Source organism: Mobula birostris, chromosome 10 (assembly GCF_030028105.1).
Source record: "Mobula birostris isolate sMobBir1 chromosome 10, sMobBir1.hap1, whole genome shotgun sequence".
NCBI classification, from domain to species: domain Eukaryota; kingdom Metazoa; phylum Chordata; class Chondrichthyes; order Myliobatiformes; family Myliobatidae; genus Mobula; species Mobula birostris.
Window position 1 is genome coordinate 14,408,205 of NC_092379.1, and position 19,252 is coordinate 14,427,456.

The 19,252-nt window shown below is 47.3% G+C and overlaps 1 protein-coding gene across 17 annotated transcripts in view; it reads left to right on the plus strand.

Moving 5' to 3' along the window:
- The window catches only part of LOC140203835 (homeobox protein Meis1-like), a 437,451-nt gene that overhangs the window by 379,378 nt on the left and 38,821 nt on the right, over positions 1 to 19,252 (plus strand). For all 17 annotated transcript variants that reach the window (XM_072269947.1, XM_072269949.1, XM_072269948.1 and 14 more), the window contains 2 exons: positions 3,459 to 3,604; positions 16,276 to 16,352. In XM_072269947.1, coding sequence (XP_072126048.1) covers positions 3,459 to 3,604; positions 16,276 to 16,352 — 223 coding nt within the window. The remainder of the gene's footprint in view (positions 1 to 3,458; positions 3,605 to 16,275; positions 16,353 to 19,252) is intronic.

A 19,252-nucleotide genomic window follows, 5' to 3' on the forward strand; every position in this document is an offset into this window, starting at 1 on the left:
TTAAAGCAGAACCCTCAGGCAAGCTCAGTACACCTTCTGCAAAAGAGCGCCGTGGGGGTCATTAACTTCCAACCTGGCAGGCCCAGGGGAATTTCTTCCAACCATGCTGCGCTCCCTCGTTACTGCACCCAGCATCAGCCTGGTTTGTTGACCTTCAGCCTCTGGAGAGGGACTTCGCGACCTGGGAAGGAATCAGAGCTTTGATGGTTCCACTTAATATCAGAGAATGTACACGACGTACAGCCTGGAATTCTTGCTCTCCACAGACATCCACAAAACAGAAGAAAAAGAAATTACAAAGAACGAGTGACAGGAAAACCGTAAGGACCTCAAAGCCTCCCCTCCTCCCCCCTCACGCACAAGCAGCGGCAAAAGCCTCAACCCTCCCCCTCCTCTTCCCCCACCTATTTCAGCAGCAACCATCCACAATGCAAGCACAGCAAAGCTCCCCATGATTGAGAGTCCAACAAAGACTAGTGCCCATCCCAACACTTCAACATCTCATCAGGCCCCCTCTCTCACTAATGGGGGGAGAGAGATAGAGAGATCGCTCCTACCACAGAGAGAAGAAAACCACCAACTCCCGCTGTTTCGATGTTACGGTCTACAGCGCCACTTCATTTGGGGTTCCCCCGAGTTGAGATCAGCAACAAACTCTCTCTCCCCATAGAGAAATAGAGAGAGAGAGAGAGCAAATGCTCGAGTGCAGGGGCTTCTGACAGGCAGACCCACTGTCCCAATTTTCCAATCTCCCGCAAGGCCCCAATTGCCAACACTGGTGAGGAATGGAGTCCCCAGAGCTGTGCAAGGCTGCGCCCCAGAGGCGATTGTCCTCCAAGCCGCTTCTGGACATATCAATGTGCACGGAACCCTCCTTGACAGATTACAGATATCATTCACCGGAGAGGCCGCATGTGCTGCGTCACGCCACCATCTTCTCCTCCTCCTTGAATTCAGTATACCTTGAATTCTGTTATGTTTTGTAACTTCAAAGCATTAAACTGATTGAAAGGAAGACGAGAGAGTCTGAGAATGGGGGTCTAACTTCGAGTTTACTTTAAGCAAGGCGTCTGCGTTTCATGTGGTGGCATGATGATGTATGCAATTCACATATATAACCCGTAATGAATTACTCAGACATTACTTATATACACAATAAATTCCAACAAGTCCACTTTATCAAATGCATTGGTACACAAGTTGTGTCAGTGTCTGAAACGCTGCCTTACCCAACATATATCACCACAACAAAAATAGTCAAGAGGGCTTACGCAGCATCTGAACTATGAATAGAATGGTTTTGGCTTTGGATATGAGATTGGAGGAATTTCACTCCAGTGGCATTCTTACAGTCAAATTGAGAATATTTACTTTCCAAACTGAACCCGTGATCCCCAGTTGCAGCAAATAATGAACTGTTACGGTGGCAGGTTGGAGCTATGTCTCTACCGAAGGAGGTGTAAGGCGCTCCCTCCCTCTCGTAGTCTGAAGATGTATTCCTTGGGCAAGGTGTAGCACCTGCTTACCAACCCGCCCCCCAACTCTGTTCAGGGTCACGTGAAGCCATGGGAGAAGGTGTTGGATGGTCGTACCAGCAGCTGTTGCATATCACAAGTCCTGGTTATGCAACCACTGATACTTGGCAGACAGTCTTTGGAGAGTATTGATAATGGCTGGGGTCACCCGCCTTGTAAAGACACTGCCCAGAAGAAGGCAATGGCAAACCACTTCTGTAGAAAAATTTGCCGAGAACAATCATGGTCAAAGTGTAGATAGTGAGTCCTCTTCAGCGGCACCATTTTGGTCTTGTTGCTTCTGAGGAATGATTTAGAGCTGCAGAGGGTTCAAAGGTCAAAGTAATTTTATCATCAAAGCGCATACTCAGAGGATACAGCCTCAGAATAGAGGGGTGTCTTTTTAGAATGAAGGTAAGAAAGAATTTCTTTAGTCAGAGGATGGTGACTCTGAGGAATTCTTTGCCACAGGCAGCTGTGGAGGCCAAGTCTTTATGTATATTTAAGGTAGAGGTTGATAGATTCTTGATTGGTCAGGGCATGAAGGGATATGGTGCGAAGGCAGGAGATTGGGGCTGAGAGAGAAAATGGATCAGCCATGATGAAATGGTGGAGCAGACTCGATGGGCCAAATGGCCTAATTCTGCTCCTATATCTTATGGTCTTACATACAAAATGCCCCCATATACAACTGTAAGATTCATTTTCTTGTAGGCATACTCTACAAAACTATAGAATACAAACCATAACAAGATCAGTAAAAGACCTCCCATCTAGGGCATTCAACCATAGTGCAGAAGACAACAAAAAGAATAAGCAATAATAATAAATAAATATTGACAACATGAGATAATGAGTCCTTGAAAGTGAGTCCACTGGTTGTGGGAACAGAGATTATGTGGAATTTCTTTAGCCAGAGAGTGGTGAATCTGTGGAATTCATTGGCACAGGCAGCTGTTGAGACCAAGTCATTGGGTATATTTAAGCCAGAAGTTGATAGATTTTTGAGGAACACACACAAAATGCCAAGCAGCATCTATGGAAAAAAATGCAGTCAACGTTTCAGGCCGAAACCCTTCGGCAGGACTGAAGGGTTACAGCCCAAAACATCAACTGTGCTTTTTTTTTCATAGATGCTGCCTGGCCTGCTGAGCTTCTCCAGTATTTTGTGTGTGTTGCTCAGATTTCCATCATCTTCAGATTTTCTCTTGTTTGTGGTTTGATAGATTTTTGATTAGTCAGGGCATGAAGGGATATGGTGAGAAGCAGGAGATTGGGGCTGAGAGGAAAATTGGATCAGCCATGATGAAATGGTGGAGCAGACTCAATGGGCCAAATGGCGTAATTATGCTTCTATATCTTATCGCCTTATGGTCAATGCATTATGTAAAGAACAAAGAATACTTAATCAAACAATATATTTACAATATTCCTCAAATGTTATTGAGCTATTAAATACACAACAGTACCATGAAGGATCATGAAAGGGTAGATGCAGAGAATATGATTCTTCATTTGGGATAAGTAGAACTGGGCTACATTGGTTAAAAATAAGGGTTTTCTTTTAAGATATGGAGGAGGTGACTATTTTTCTCTCAGTGGTGATGACCCTTCGGTATTCTCTTTCTAATGGAATCAGTCTTTGAATATTTTGAAGATTGAGTTAGGTAGAAACTTAAGGGGAGGGAGGCTACTAAGAATAGAAGGAAACATGGGAATAAGGTTACAGTCAGATCAGCTATGAATTTATTGAATGATAGAGTAGGATTGAGGGGCCGAGTGGACTGCTACTGATCATGATATGAATATTGGCTGAACTAGGTGACTGGTGCACAATGCTCCCTTGGTCAGTTGCCGTTTCTCTTGTAAGCGAAGAATGAAGGCCTGCTGTCCCTCGGCACTTCTTGGTCTGCATTACTCATCCCACGGTTCCTCTCCCCTCAGGAGACACGTTGGACAACAGCGTGGCCTCGCCCGGGACCGGTGACGATGACGACCTCGACAAGGACAAGAGACGTCAGAAGAAGAGAGGCATCTTCCCCAAGGTCGCCACAAACATCATGCGAGCCTGGCTCTTCCAGCACCTCACGGTAAGAGTGACGGCGAGGCAGATGCCCTGACCCTAGCCCCAAATGACACGTCAGCCCCCCCCACCATCATCCTCCACCCAATCCGACAGTACATCCGGTGCCTTCTCCTGTTGGAGAGCTCAGGAACCACATCCTCAGGGTCATTCAGGAAATGTGGACAAATTCCTTGAGGAATCCTCACGGCCTGTCATGATTCATGAGAGGCTGATACACTTGTGCAATGGCTCAGAGAAATTCTGTTACCTAGAATTGGAATTGGATGAGCTTGGCTACTGTCCACTGGAGTTCAGATGAGTAAGCGATGACCTGATTGAAATATATCAGTTCTTGACATCCTGTCAAGGACAATTCTATTTGGAAGAATTTGGAACAAAGAGCCTCAGTTTAAAAGTAAGGGTCACCCATTTATGATAAAATGAGGCAGGTCATTTCTGCTGGAAACTATTGTTTTTTTTAATACCTTTTATAAGCTATTAGATGAATTAATGTAAGACTAAAGTTGTAGCTTAATCAATTGTACTTTTGAACAGACTGATGTATTTTTCACAGCATGTGGTGGCAGAAAACAGTATAGCAGCTAAACTAATGGTTTATCACCTTTCTCATTTTTGATTGGCCGAGTATTAGCATATTACCCATGTGACATAATTTGTGCAATCAAGGATTGATTTGTTTATCTAAGGAATTTCTCTTATCTCGAGTATAAATGTGATCAATTTTTTTCAGGAGTGCCATCTTATTCTCTTCACCTCTTCTTTCATCTTCACCTCCCTTGTTGTTCATTTGTCTTAGCTTCATTCCTCAGCTCTTTATTTAGCTTGCTTAGAATTTGTATATTTGTTTGTAAATGATCATTAAGTCTATTTACCATTCTTGACTCCCAGAAGAACCTTAAGGATCAGAAAATAGCAGAGATCCAACAATTCCATTAAAGAGCCGTGAATTTTAGGAACTCTATCCCTCAAAGTGTGGTGAAAGCAGTGATTTTTTTTTCAGACAATGGAAGCTGGGTACTTGGGGGTGGAAAATTATCTCAGGTCAGTGGGAATATGAGGGTAAAATTCCAGTCAGCTCACACATCTTGTTAAATGGAGGAGCAGACTCCAGGACCCAAGTGGTCCTGCTCCGAATCCCCAAAGATGCTGGAAGAACTCAGCAGGTCAGGCAGCTTCCATGGAAATGAATAACCAGCTGACATTTCAGGCCAAAACTCTTTTTCAGGACTCATTCACTCTACTGTAAGGAAAAGAAGGAGGAAGAAAACAAAGGGAAAAGAAAAAAAGACAAAGATCAAAGAAGTTGAGGTTGTCTTGTGCTAAAAACTAGCTCAAACTAAACAGATAAGGGAAATTCCATTGACAGATGTCAGCCTAGGAAAAACCAAGTTCAATACAGTGTGGCGCAGGCCGCAGAGAAACTTCTAGAAAAATACAGAATCAGCTATACCACAATTACTGAAAATTCACTGAACAATTGCAGGCAAATAGGTGATTCTATTAAAAAAAAATTAAAAAAACATGAAGAAGGTTAAGCTACAATAAATAAAGTTAAACTATATGGAAAGTAACAATTTAGGCTCTAAGCCAGAACTTTTCAGGTCAAGACCCCAGGGCTGTCTATGTGGAAATTACACATTCTCCCTGTGACTGTGTGGCTTTCCCCCACCACCACTAGTTTCCTCCCATATCCCAAAGATGCACATGTTGATAGGTTAATAGGTTGCTCTGAATTGCCTCCAGTGGCCTTGGTAAAGTCTCCATTGCAAAGACCCCACCTCCCAGCTTGTCCCTGTCTGCCCTCTGCCGTCTCCAAATGGATGGAGTGAAGATGTACGTCAGCCAGGATGGGTAGGGGGCAGGCTCGGCGGCTGAGTGGTCTCCTTCTCCTGCCTCTACATGAGAGCCGTGGATCTATTTTCCAGTTCGCGTACCCTCAGTCTGGAGATGTGTGCGTGCTACGATCTCCCGCCTGGAGCCCCAGACAAGGCAGTCAGCTGAGAAACACTGTGTCTGATTGCAGTAATTAATGATGGTGAATCCTTTTGCTGGTTCTGATGGAGCCTGGGCAAACCTACGAACGGGGATGTCTGTAAATGCACTACATTGTGAAAGGAATCAGAATAAGAATCAGGTTTAATATCCTCAACATACGATGTGAAATTTGTTAACTTTGGGGAAGCAGTACAATGCAATGCATGTTAATAGAGAAAAAGACTGTGAAGTACACTAAGTATATATACAGTAAATAGTTAAATTAGTGCAAAAAATAGGAGTAAAAAAGTAGTGAGGTAGGGTTCATGGGTTCAATGTTCATTCAGAAATCAGATGGCAGAGGGGAAGAAGCTGTTCCTGAATCGTTGAGTGTGTGTCTTCAGGCTCCTGTACCTCCTTCCTGATGGTAGCAGTGAGAAGAGGGCATGTCCTGGGTGATGGGGGCCCTTAATGATGGATGCTGCCTTTCTGAGGCTCCGCTCCTAGAAGATGTCCTGGACACGACAGAAGCTAGTGCCCATGCTGGAGCTGACCAAGTTTACAACTCTCTGCAGCTTACTTTGATCCTGTGCAGTAGGGGTCCACCCCCGTACCAGATGGTGATGCAGCCAGTCAGAATGCTCTCCATGCTACATCTGTAGAAAGTTGCGAGTGTTTTACGTGACATACCAAATCTCCTCAAACTCCTAATGAAATACAGCCACTGTCGTGCCTTCTTTATCAATATGTTGCATCCAGGTTATGTCCTCAGAGGCACTGCCACCCAGGAACTTGAAATTGCTCACTCTCTCCACTTCTGTATGAGGACTGGTGTGTGTCCCTCATCCTACCCTTTCTGAAGTCCACGCTTAGCTCTTTGGTCTTACTGACATTTAGTGCAAGGTTGTTGGCGCTGCACCACTCAGCTAGCTGGTATATCTCGCTCCTGTATGCCCTCTCATCACCATCTGAGATTCTTTCATCAATGGTTGTGTTATCAGCAAATTTATAGATGGCATTTGAGCTGTGCCCAGCCACACAGTCATGCATGTAGAGAGAGTAGAGCAGTGGGCTAGACACCCATCCCTGAGGAATGCCAGTGTTAATTGTCAGCGAGGCGGAGATGTTATTTCTGATCCATACAGATTAGCAGGAGCTAATCAGGTGTCACTTAATCACCTGAATCATTGGACGCAGGTAGGGAGAAACAAATGAGATACTTGAGGAGTATAAGAAATGAAAGGGAATCTTAAGAAGGAAATCAGGGGGGCTAAAAGAAGGCCTGAGGTTGTTCCAGTGGACAAGATGAAGGAGATTACCAAGGGCTTCTACAGATATATTAAGAGCAAAAGAATTACACGGGACAACATTGGTCCTCTTGAAGCTCAGAGTGGTCATCTATACATGGACCGAAAAGAGATGGAAGAGATCTTAAATGGATTTTTTACATCTGTATTTATTTAGCAGTACAGCACAGAGCAGGCCCTTATGTTCCTTCAAGCCACACTGCCCCAGCAAACCCTAAGAAATCCAATTAACCCTAACCTAATCACAGGACAATTTACATTGGCCAATTAACCTACCCGGTAAGTCTTTGGACTGTGAGAGGAAAACAAAAAAAAACCAGGTAAATCTGGGAGACAGACATAGCATCTATGAAAGTGAGGCAAAACAGCAGAGAGGTCATGGGCAGTATACAGATAACAAAGGAAGAGGTATTTTGTCTCTTGAGGCAAATTAGGGTGGATAAATCCACATGGCCTGACAAGGAGTTCACTCGGACCTTGTGGGAGGCAAGTGCAGAAATTGCAGAGGTCCTAGCAGAGATATTTAAAACGTCTTTCGAAGTGGTGAGGTACTGGAAGATTGGTGCTGGAGCTAATGTTGTTCCGTTGTTTAAGAAAGGCTTCAAAAATAAGCTGTAAAATTATAGGCCGGTGAGCCTGACATCAGTAGTGGGTAAGTTATTGTAAGGTATTCTAACGACTGGATATATAAGTATTTGGATAGACAGAAACTGATAAGGGATAGTCAACATGGCTTTGTGCATGGTAGGTTGTGTCTTACCAATCTTATAGAGATTTTTGAGGAAGTTACCTGGAAAGTCGATGAAGGCAAAGCAGTGAATGTCGTCTGCATGGACTTTATCAAGGCCTTTGACAAGGTCCTGCAAGCGAGGTTGGTTAAAAAAGTTCAGTCGCTCGGCATTCAGGATGAGGCAGTAAACTGGATTAGACATTGGATAAGCCAAAGATCGGTAGTAGATAGTTGCCTCTCTGACTGGAGGCCTGAGACAAGTGGTGAGCTGCAGAGAATGGTGCTGGGTCTGTTGCTGTTTGTCATCTGGGTGATAATCTGGATGAGCAAATTTGCGGATGTCACCAAGATTGGGGGCGTAGCAGACAGTGAGGTGAGACATCCAAGCTTGCAGCGGGATCTGGACCAGATGGAAAATTGGGCTGGAAAACGGCAGATAGAATTGAAGTTCAAAAAACCATACATAAAAACAGCCAAAGACTGACAAACAGCTAATGTGCAAAAAAAGACAAACTGTGACAAACTGAGAACATGAGTTGTAAGGAGTCCTTGAAAGTAAGTATGTAGGTCATAGAATCAGTTCAGAGTGGTAGTGGGTGAAATTCCTGAACTATAACCAATGAGTGGGACGTTTACCTTCTCTGAACTTCCAGCCCAATCGCAGTAGTGAGAAGGGAGCATAGCCTGGACAGTGGAGGTCTTTCTTGTGGCAGTGCTCTATTGGTTGGCATCCGTCTGTCTCGAAGGACAATGGGTGACGATGATCACCATCACAAGCCTGGGCAGAAGGTATGGAGATCCTGAGATGCCCAATCATCAAGATCCCCCCTTAGCCTCACCAGAGTAGTCCAAAGGAAAGCTGATGAAGCAATACGTTTGGCACCAGCTTGGCCGCAGGAGCTGCTGAAAGGATGGTCAACAAAGTTCAGCTGCCTTAGGGGGTCCACTCTGGATTTGCTGTCTGGGTTTACTCCCGTAGCCTTCGTCTCTCCTGAGGCTGCCCACAAGGCAGTGGGACTATTTACCCATAGCTGGGGATCTGGTTCATGAGCACCAGGGCATGTCCACAAGCCGGTGGGCCTGTGTGCTACGTGTGCAGGGGCCTGACCTCCTCCCCGTCCTCTGTAGTTCAGCCCGAGTCCGAAAGGAGTTCAGTTTCCATGTGTCACCGGCGAGGAGGCACTACATGAGGCTTGCTGCTACAGAGGCTGTGGACTGGCAGGGAGAGACTTACACATTCAGCTCTCCTTTTCACAAAACTGCTCGCCAGCGGTGGAAGCTGAGAGTGAGAGCAACAAGCATTATCCACTGCACTACCACACGAGGCGCATCACAGCAACCATTTTGACACCAAGTGTACTCAAGGCTGGGTAGTTAGATATAGTCTTTGGATAAGGAGAAGGAAGGTGGGGGAACCTTCCTCACACTCACACACAGAGGTACAAAGCTTTGGAATTCTCTGCCTCAGAGTCACTATGTACAATCCAGTGTGTGAAAGGGCTCCATGGGAATCATAGTGTCATGCAGCACTACAGTCCATGAGTCTACGATGACCATCAAGGATACATTTACACCAGGGATTCCTAACCTGGGGTCCACTGGCTTAATAGCACTGGTCCATCACATAAAGAAGGTTGTGAACTCCTGCTTTACACTATTCAATAGTTCCATTTAATATCAGAGAATATATGTAATATACAACCTGAAATTCTTACTCTTCACAGACATCCTCGAAACAGAAGGAAAAATCCCAAAGAATGAATGACAGAGAAAAGACGACCAAACCCCAAAGCTCCTTGCCCCCTCTGCCACACACAAGCAGCATCAATCCTCCCCCCTCCCACTTATTCCAGCAGAAAGCATCAGCAAATCCCACCACCCACCATGCCAGCAACAGCAAGGCCCCCAGAGAGAGACCACGGTCTACAGTCCATCAAAATCTAACTGTTCACTCCAACATTTCGACACCCCACAGTCAGTCTCTCTCTCTCTCTCTCTCTCTCTCTCTCACTAACAAGGGAGAGACAGATATTGCTTCTTCCACAGCGACAAGGGAGACGACATTGGCTATTTCGATTTTACAGATTTTTATTTCGAGTTCTCCAATTTGAGAATCGGCAAGTGGATTACCAAGTACAGAGCCCTCCGACAACCACTCATGGTATCTTCAATGTTCCAGCTCCTGCTACGCTTCAGTACATGGCACCAGCGAGAATTCGTTTATTCTTCGCACACCCCCATCAACTCTGTTGATTCTACTCCTCACCTACATTTTACTGAGCAACTTACTGCCCATTTTGCCGCTGGCGTTTCGGGCAGCAATGAAGGTCCTCCACCTCTGGCGGTGTTCAGGGCTTCCTTCATCACGTCAGTAGCTGCCTCTCGGTTTTCACTACTGTCAGCGATACAAGTCCCGGGTGGAGACTCAGGAATACTGTCACACTCAGATGTAGAAGGATTCTTCACTGGTGTTTCCGTAACTGTTTTGTTTGACCAGTCAGGTTTTTTAGCCCTGAGCTGAACCCCCGAACCTGGAGGACCGGCAGACCACTCTTTGTCTGGCCTCTACCCTTTGACCTGTTCGGCATGGGTGACCCTACCAAGAGACAAAGCATAAAGCCCCTGACTCCAGCCGACATCGCTCTCCAGGTCATTGAGGCACGCAAGCCTCCAAACACTACTATAAGGTTTTTGGTCCTCCTGGAGGGGGGCAATTTACAGCACTCAATTATTCTCCCAGACAGTATATATTTGGAGTGAGGCAGGAATTCTGAGCACCTGGGGCGGTGGGGGGTTTGGGGGGGGGGGGGGGTCCCATATGGTCACATGGAGAACCTACAGACATCACACTGACGGTGCCTAGGATCAAACCTGGGTTTCTGGAGCTACGAGGTAGCAGCTTTTCTCGTCTTGCCAGCGCATAATGGAGGTTGTGAGGGCTGGGTGGGAAAGAGTATCAGCCATGATGTCATTGAAAAGTGGAGAGGGCAGGAGGGTCCTTGGTTATCAGATGCTCTGGCGATTTTTTATACTTTAATGTTCTTAACCTACAACCTGACATCAGCTTAGAGACTGCTGTCCATCGAGTCACATGTGTAAAGACCCAGGTTTATCCAGGGAACTGTGTCAAGGATCGGCCTGTATCTACAGACCCTGATTCCTTCAGGAAATTATGCAAATGTTCAGAATTTGCTTTTGAAGTCAGTCTCTTTCTGCAAGAACTTCTGAAAGACGGCAAGTGGGAGAGTGAATGATATGCATCAAAATTGTTTTAAAAGATGCGATTTTGTTTCACAGCGAGACCTGGAAGCCCCCGTCTTCTGTCAAAGGGCCGCGATTAATCACTCAGTGCTAGCATCTCGAGGACACTTTTGTCCTTTTTCCGGGTTCATATTAGGTCACAGCTGTCACTATCTCAGCAGGCCTGTTTGTTATGTGGTTATTTGCATTTCGAAACAGGGGAAAGAGCAGTATGATTCAGTAACCCATGGCAACCCCCTGGGGCCTATCCTGCTGTCAGGCCTAGGAGTATGGACAGAGGCCTGTGCTTTCTACAGGCCCCATCCGTCACCCTGCTGTCAAACGTTCATGACACAAGCCTTAGTGTGAGAGACTCTGGGGCCCAGGGCTCATCCATCATTTGCCTGTCAGATAAGAAACAGAGAGGGCACCAAACCCATGGCCTGTAAAAGGCCAGCCCACAGCACTTTTTTCCCAGAATGAAATGGATCATAATGGTATCTGCCATCTGTTGTCACTGACCAAAAGCTGCCCAAGAAAAGAGAGACACATTCAGTGTCTAATTGGATGGAGAAGTTGTGATCTTTTGTGACTTAGAGATTCCAGCTTTGAGGTTTAAAAAAAAACTTCGGCAGACACAATCTTTTCTGTCAAGTTTTATGTATTCTGATCCAATCTCATACCTAAACTTAGGTTTTATTCACTTAATAAATTAACCAGGTTTGAACTGTTGAAACCACTAACAAGAGAATGGACAAACATTTGCCTAACACCTCTTTTGATCTCAATGAGTTCCAACAAACTGAGAGAAATGAAGTACTTTTGAATTAACTGTCACACCTGGTACACAGCAAGGTCCCACAAACATCTTTTGAGAAAAACAGACGATCTACTTCTGTCGGTTGGTTGAGAGATTGCTTTAGGTCAGGCCCCAGGGGAGCACCAGATGAAATTCTTTGAACTGTTGGCCGTGGGATAGCAGCTCGTACGAGTGGCTTTTCCTTCGACATTGCCGTGGTCGCTCGGTGCTGCGTCCACTGAAAATGCACGTTCAAAGTCTCTGGAGTGGGGCTTGAACCCATGACCTTGTGACCTGGAAGTGAGAGAGCAATCCAACGAGCTGCAGGGGATTGACAACCCAATTAGGAGCTGCTGTCCTCGCCTGTGGCGGTCACTCCAGGATGCCCCCCATGGCGCTTCAGAACCAACAGAGCACACTTTGTTTTCGGAGTGTGCCAGTCCTGGACACTGACTCCCCTGCGGCCGGTGCGTCTGATGCAAGGACGGGCATCGCGGTCAAACTTGGTCAGAGGAGAGCAGGCTTAAGCCATGCTCTAGTGAGCTGAGCAACCATACTGTCTGACGTCAGTGTGGAGGGGGTATTGCAAATGACAGGAGAAACCTGTTGCTCAGCTGTTTCAAAAGAAATTTATCACCAACCAATAATTGTTTATTGATCAATATTATTTCAAAGTTCAAAGTGAATTTATTATCAAAGTACATATATGTCACCATAAACAACCCTGAGATAATTTTCTTGCAGGCATACTCAATAAAGCCACAATAGACTCATAACTATAATAGAATCAATGAAAGACTGCTCCAACTTCGGTGTTCAACTAGTGTATGAAGGACAATAAACTGAGCAAATACAAAAAAAAAAGAAATGATAAATAAATTATAAATATCAAGAACATGAGATGAAGAGTCCTTGAAAGTGAGTCCAGAGGTTGTGGGAACAGTTCAGTGATGGGGCGAGTGAATTTGAAGGATATAGGGCTCACTTTTAAGGACTTTTTTTCTCAATTTCTCAATATTGCTTGTTTATTTATTTATTGTGATGATTATTATTTAATTTTTTCTCTTTCTTTTTGTATTGGCACAATTTGTTGTACTTTTTTTCCACACTGGTTGTTGTCTGCCCCATTGGGCACAGTCTTTCATTGGTTCTGTTGTGTTTCTTGTGCTTACTGTGATTGCCCACAAGAAAATGAATCATTGTATATGGTGACATATACTGTACGCACTTTGATGATAGATTTACTTCGAACTTTGAATTCGGCCTCTGTCACCTCACGGAGTCAGAGTATTACGACAGAGATACAGACCTTTTGGTCTACAATGTCCACGGCAGCCTGGTGTTTTGCCTTGTGCCATCTACCTGCACCTGGACATAGCCCTCCATACCTCTCTCATCCATGTACCTATTCAAACCTCTCTTAACTGTTACAATTAATCTGCATCTACCACTCCTACTGGCAGCTCATTCCACACACGCACCACTCTCCGAGTCCCTCAGAGTCCAAATGGTTCAAATGGTTCAATTTGATATCAGAGAATGTACGAGAGGTGATTGATAAGTTCATGGCCTAAGGTAGAAGGTGTCAATGTTAGAAAACCTAGCACATTTATTTTTCAACATAGTCCTCTCCTACATGTACATACTTAATCCAGCTGTCGTGGAGCATACGGATCCTGGACCTCCAGAAAGTGTCCACAGCGGGGGTAATTGATAAGTTCGTGGCCTAAAGTAGAAGGAGATGAGTTATTAACTTCAAACTTTCTGCATAATCACTCAAAATGTTGAACTGCATGTGCATGTAACGAGAGCCCTATAACTCATCTCCTTCTACCTTAGGCCACGAACTTATCAATCACCCCTGCTGTGGACCACTTCTACAAAGAAGGGATCCGTATGCTCCACGACCGCTGGACTAAGTGTGTACATGTAGGAGGGGACTATGTTGGAAAATTAATGTGCTGGTCTTTCTAAAATTGACTCCTTCTACCCTAGGCCACGAACTTATCAATCACCCCTCGTATACAGCCTGAAATTCTTACTCTTCACAGATGCATTCATGAAACAAGAACCCCCAAAGAATGGATGATAGTAACATCAGAAACCCCTCCCACACACAAGCAGCAGCGGAAGCATCGATCCTCCTGCTTCCCCCCCATTTCCACCAGAAGCAGCAATACCCCCCCCCAACCATGCAAGCAATAGCAAAAGCCCCCAAAGATACCTTAATCAAAAGAGTCCATCATCCAGCACTTTGGTATCTCAGGCAGGTTCTCCCTCCCCTTAAGTATTTCACCTTTCACCCTAAACCTACGACCTCTAATTCTAGGTATAGTCGACGTTTCGGGCCTGGCCTGCTGCATTCTTCCTAGGGATGCTGCCTGGCCTGCTGCGTTCACCAGCAACTTTGATGTGTGTTGCTTGAATTTCCAGCATCTGCAGAATTCCTCGTGTTTTGACCTCTAGTTCTAGTCTCACCCAGCCTGAGGGGGAAAAGCCCGCAAGCTACCTGTACCCCTCAATAGCGGGACCTTGCTCTGCACAGGTTTGCCTGCTGCTGCTTTCCCGTTTCAACAGAGTGATCACGCTTCCGAAAAACATTTCAGGGTCAGATTTTGTATCACCAACTCGGACGGCGTGGCATTCGCCGGCCATGAAGTGCATTGTAAAATAATGCAGTGGGTTAAGAGAAACATTTGAGACACTTAGAGCTTCCAGTTGAGTGAGGTCAGAGATATTGCTGTTCCAGTTGTCTAACACCCTGGAAACGAGCCAAGAGATGCATGCACGGACAGTTCGGTTACTCCCCTCCTCTGATGTTCAGCATCTATTCTCCCACTCCCCACCTCTCTCTTTACCCCCTCCCCAGATCATTTTGTTGACGGTATTTATTCGGAACTTCTCAGAAGACTGTGAAGTGAGGCGGCTCTTTAAAGATGCAGGCAGCGGGATCTCTGGGGAGCCCCGAGCCCGGCTCGCCATTTGACTGAAGAAATTTTGCCCCGGGGCTGGTTTGCAGTGATCGTTTCCATTGTTGAGCTCTGCCCTGTGCTTTGAATTCAATGATCAAGACATCCAGACCAGTGACAGAGCTTTGGCGAGAGAGAGAGAGAGAGAGTGAATGGGAGACAGAGAGAAAGGCCGGCATGGCGGGGAGGGGAGAGATGGGTGGGAGAGTTAACTGAGAGAGTGAGAAAGAGGGAAGGTGAGAGAGAAAGTGAAGAGTGAATGGGAGACAGAGAGAAAGGCTGGCATAGGGGAATGGGGGAGAGAGAGGAGAGAGAGAGAAGAGAGAGACAGATGGAGAGGGAGAGATGGGGGTTAAGTGAGTTAAATGAGAGTGAGAAAGAGGCAAGGAGAGAGAGGTGTTAAAGAGAGAGAGAGAGGAACAGAGAGGTACACTAAGTGGGTTGGAGGAGCAGAGAAAGATGAGTGGAGGGAGTTGAGTGAGAGAGCGAGAAGGAGAGAGGGTGAGAGAGAGAGAGAGAGAGATAAAAGGGAAGAGAGAGATGGGGAGGGGAACCGAGAGAGGGAGATGGGTGGGGGAGTTGAGTGGGAGTGAGAAACAGGCAAGGAAAGAGAGAGAGAGAGAGAGATAACAGAGTGAGGTTGAAGGGAGAGAGTAGATGGGTCAGGGGGATAAGACAGAGAGTGAGAAAGAGAGGGTGAGAGAGTGGGGAGAGATACAGAGAGAGATGGGGAACCAAGAGAGAAAGAGAGATTGATGGGGGAATTTAGTGAGAGTGAGAAAAAGGGCAAGGACAGAGAAGGAGAGAGAGAAAGAGATAAAAGAGAGATAAAAAGGGTAAGGGAGAGAGGTGTGGGGAGCTGAGAGAGATAGATGAGGGAGATTGTGAGAAAGGCAGAGAGAGAGAGAAAGATAGCGAAGAGAAAGGCAAGAGAGATGGGTAGGGGGTTGAGTGAGAAAGAGGCGGGGAAGAGATAGAGAAAGAGTGGGGCGCAGAGAGATGTGAGAGGGATGGGTGGGTGAGCTGAATGAGAAAGAGGCAGGGAAGAGAGAGAAGGGAGGAGAGGGGTGAGAGAGATGGGTAGGGGAGTTGAGTGAGAAAGAAAAAAGGAGAAAGGGGAGGGAGATAAAGAGGATAAAGGGAGAGATAGAGAGTGAGAGAAGGAGAGAGAAGGGGAGACAGAGAGAGAGAGAGAGGGAGCGAGAAAGAGAGAGACAGAGTGATGACTGGAGAGAGAAATTATGTTGAAGAGCTGCTCCAAGAGAGGAAGGTGGGAAATAATGAGAAAAGAGGAGAGAGAAAATTCAGGGCTTATATAGAATGAAAGTGAAAGAAAATTAAGAAGAGAGAGTAGCAGAAAGAAAGACAGGAATGGAGTAATGGAGAGAAATATGAAGAAATTTGTGCACGCCAAGGTCCAGCAGAAAGTGAAGACTGGATGCTGTGCTGTTGACCGAGAGGTTAATGCTGGGCTGACACCTGAGGAGAAGCCCCATCCCTCAGACTGACTCCTGGACCAGCATGATCCAGCAACATACCAGGTGTCTTCCCTGGTGGTCCTAGCCTGGGCTGGTCAAGGGGCTCTGGGCTAACGGGGCAGGACTTCGACAGAGGTGAAGGCCGTGACTCACTCTGCTCTCTTCTGCCCCTCTCCAGCACCCGTACCCGTCCGAGGAACAGAAGAAGCAGTTAGCACAGGACACAGGCCTGACAATCTTACAAGTCAACAACTGGTGAGTCCGCGTGTGTCCTGGGGCACGGTGCAATGGTGTTGGGGGTGGGGTGGGGGGCTCGCAGTACGAGTGTGAGGGTGGATCACAGGTGGTGTGCGGTGTGGTCAAGAGCAGTCACAGGCAGAGTGTGGAGGTAGAGGCAGGGTTACAGGCGGAGTGAAGAGATGGGGTCACAGGCGGAATGTTGGGGGCGGAATCACAGGCAGAGTGACTGGGTGGCGGTCAAAAGCAGAGTACGGAGCAAAGCTGCAGACGGAGGGCGAGGGCGGGTCACGTGCAGAGTGTGGGGGGTAAAGACAGAGTTGTAGGTGAGGTAAAGGGGCAGCGTCACCAGCAGAGTTACAGGCAGAGTGTGAGGGTGTAGTCTCAAGTGGAATATTGAGTGGAGTTACAGGCAGAGTGTTGGGATAGTGTCCTTAGTATGGATTGGAGGTACAGGCGGAGTGTGAGGGTGTTGTCTCAAGTGGAATATTGAGTGGAGTTACAGGCGGAGTATGAGGGTGTGGTCACAAGTGAAATACTGAGTGGAATTACAGGCAGAGTGTGGGGGTAGTGTTACTGGTATGGATTGGAGGTACAGGCGAAGTGTGAGGGTGTGGTCACAGGCGAATTGTTGGATGTATCACACCACTGACTCACAGGCGGAGTTTCGGACATCACTGGGACAGTGTGGTGAGGGGAAAAGTCATAGGCAGGCTACGGAGACAGGGTTAATGATGGAATATGGGAGGCACAAGGCCCCTCGGGTTAGAAAGTCTCCAGACAGACAACAGCATGATGTTGAAGATGGACAGTGTGGGGGTTATGAACCAGGGAGGCTCTGTTAACCCCTTTCATCCTGTTAGAAGTTAAATGTTGGGATTGAATCGTGCGTGTGCCATTTTGGATGCGGCAGCCCCCGCACTCACCGCCGTGTGCAGCCCGCAACTCTTTGGGTGAAATTAGCTCAGAAACGATGAAAGCAGCGCGCGCAGCGAGAGCCAGCATTGTCTCTGTCGCCCGGCACCTCTGCAGGACAGCTGAAAGTCACCACTCAGCACCCAGCCAAGCGCTGGCACGCGGGAATGACCCTGAGTCGAGCGCAATATCCGCTCCGAGTGCAGGAGATAACAGTCAGGCAGTAAATGCAAGGCTGAAGGAGCAGGAAGAAGGATGCTCCCATAACCAGGGAGCACCGAACTTCAACCGAGGACTGGAATTAGATCTGTCCGGAAGTCAATGAAAGCAGTGCCCTAGTTGACGAGCTAAAATCTTCACTGCTGAGGGGTCCCCACCTCCCCCACTACACAATGACCTCCTCCCTGGGAGCCCTAGGGTGAATTGAATTTTAGGGTTGCAGATCACAGAGCAAAGCCAGATTTTATTCTGCATTCGCAAATGCCCTTGAGTAGGAGAGGATAGGTCCCCCCCTCTGGAACCATGGCTCTTCGGGCAAAGGTGCTCTCCCTCAGTGCTGTTGGGAAAGGGGCCGCTGGTCTGAGACACAGCCACGGTGAAAAGTAGGAGATACTGTATATTCACAAGTCAGGATGACGTGACGGGAACCTGCCATTCCCCCAGCCCCTACTGCCCTTGGCCATCTCGGTGGTAGAGGTCACAGGTCACAGGTTTGGGAGGTGACGTCGGTGTAGACGGGGCCAATAAACGTAGAGCTTTCTATTGTTGCCGGATGGCGTGACGTTTCGGGTGGTGGATGGGACGCTGATGAAGCTGGCTCCTTTACCTCGGACGCTGTTGGGCTTCTTGGTAGTGGCTGGTCCTCTCCCTGGCTTCCATTTGCACTCTGGACTTGCTCCTTGCAGATGTGGTGGAGATGTGGGCAGGTGGGAGTTTGCGCCTGAGAAGAATCGAGAGGTCAGTAACCCACTCGGGACGCCAGCAACTGACCCATGGGACATCTGTGCCCATTTGTGCGTCTGAACCCCTCCCCTCACAGACGCCACCCTTGATCTCCCCGGTCACACCACCCAATCGCGTACCTAAGCCTTGTTATCCCAGCACCCTGGCCTAATACCAGTTTGATATCTGCTCACAAAATGGCGAAGGAGCTCAGCAGGTCAGGCAGTATCTATGGATGAAGGATTTACTGGTGAAGGGTCTCAGCCTGAAAACATCATCTCCAAAGATGTTCCCTGACCTGCTGAGTTCCTCCAGCATCTTGGGTGCATTGCTCCAGGTTCACAACATCTGCAGAAGCTTGTGAGTCCTTAGTTTGATCCTGATTGGAATCCCCCCAATAACTTCGGGTCAGATCTGCCTGTCTGACTCCTTTCTCTGCTCTGCCCTGTCTCCACTCACCGTGGATCATAGCCTCCCTCGCTGCAGTGGGGGATAAAGCCCCTCGTGAGGGTTTATGCCTATGGAGGAGGTCACCAGGCAGACAGAGGCAAAGATGTGTTCAAAGCTTCCTTTTTATTTGGTGTGCGTCTGCGTCTGCGTGCGTCCGTCCGTGTGTGTGCGATGTTGGCGGAACAATGTCTTTTTCATGGCTTTACAAGGCGCGGAGTGAGAGAGAGAGACAGTGTGGTGCGCCACTCCTCACACAGACAGTTTGCAGTATTTTTCCCCTTAATAAACGAGGTCGAGTTGCGATCTCGACACTCAACCCGGCACGGATGGAAAGCGTACTTGGGATCGGCCCCGACTGGGTTCGAACCCGGGAACCTCCGTTCCAGAGTCCAGCGTCGATGTCATTGCGCCACCAGCCGGCCCATTCAAAGCTTCCTTGAAGAAATGAAACATCCCCGCCAGCTGCTGGAAGTCTCTGCCCTGCAATGTCCCGTCAAGGTGGAGGAGTAGTACTGGGGATGGTATTGAGACCCTCAAGTCCATGGCATTGGGAGCGCCACCTCACACGCAACCCGCCTGCCCACCCACTCCTTTAGGTGCCTCCTGCCCTT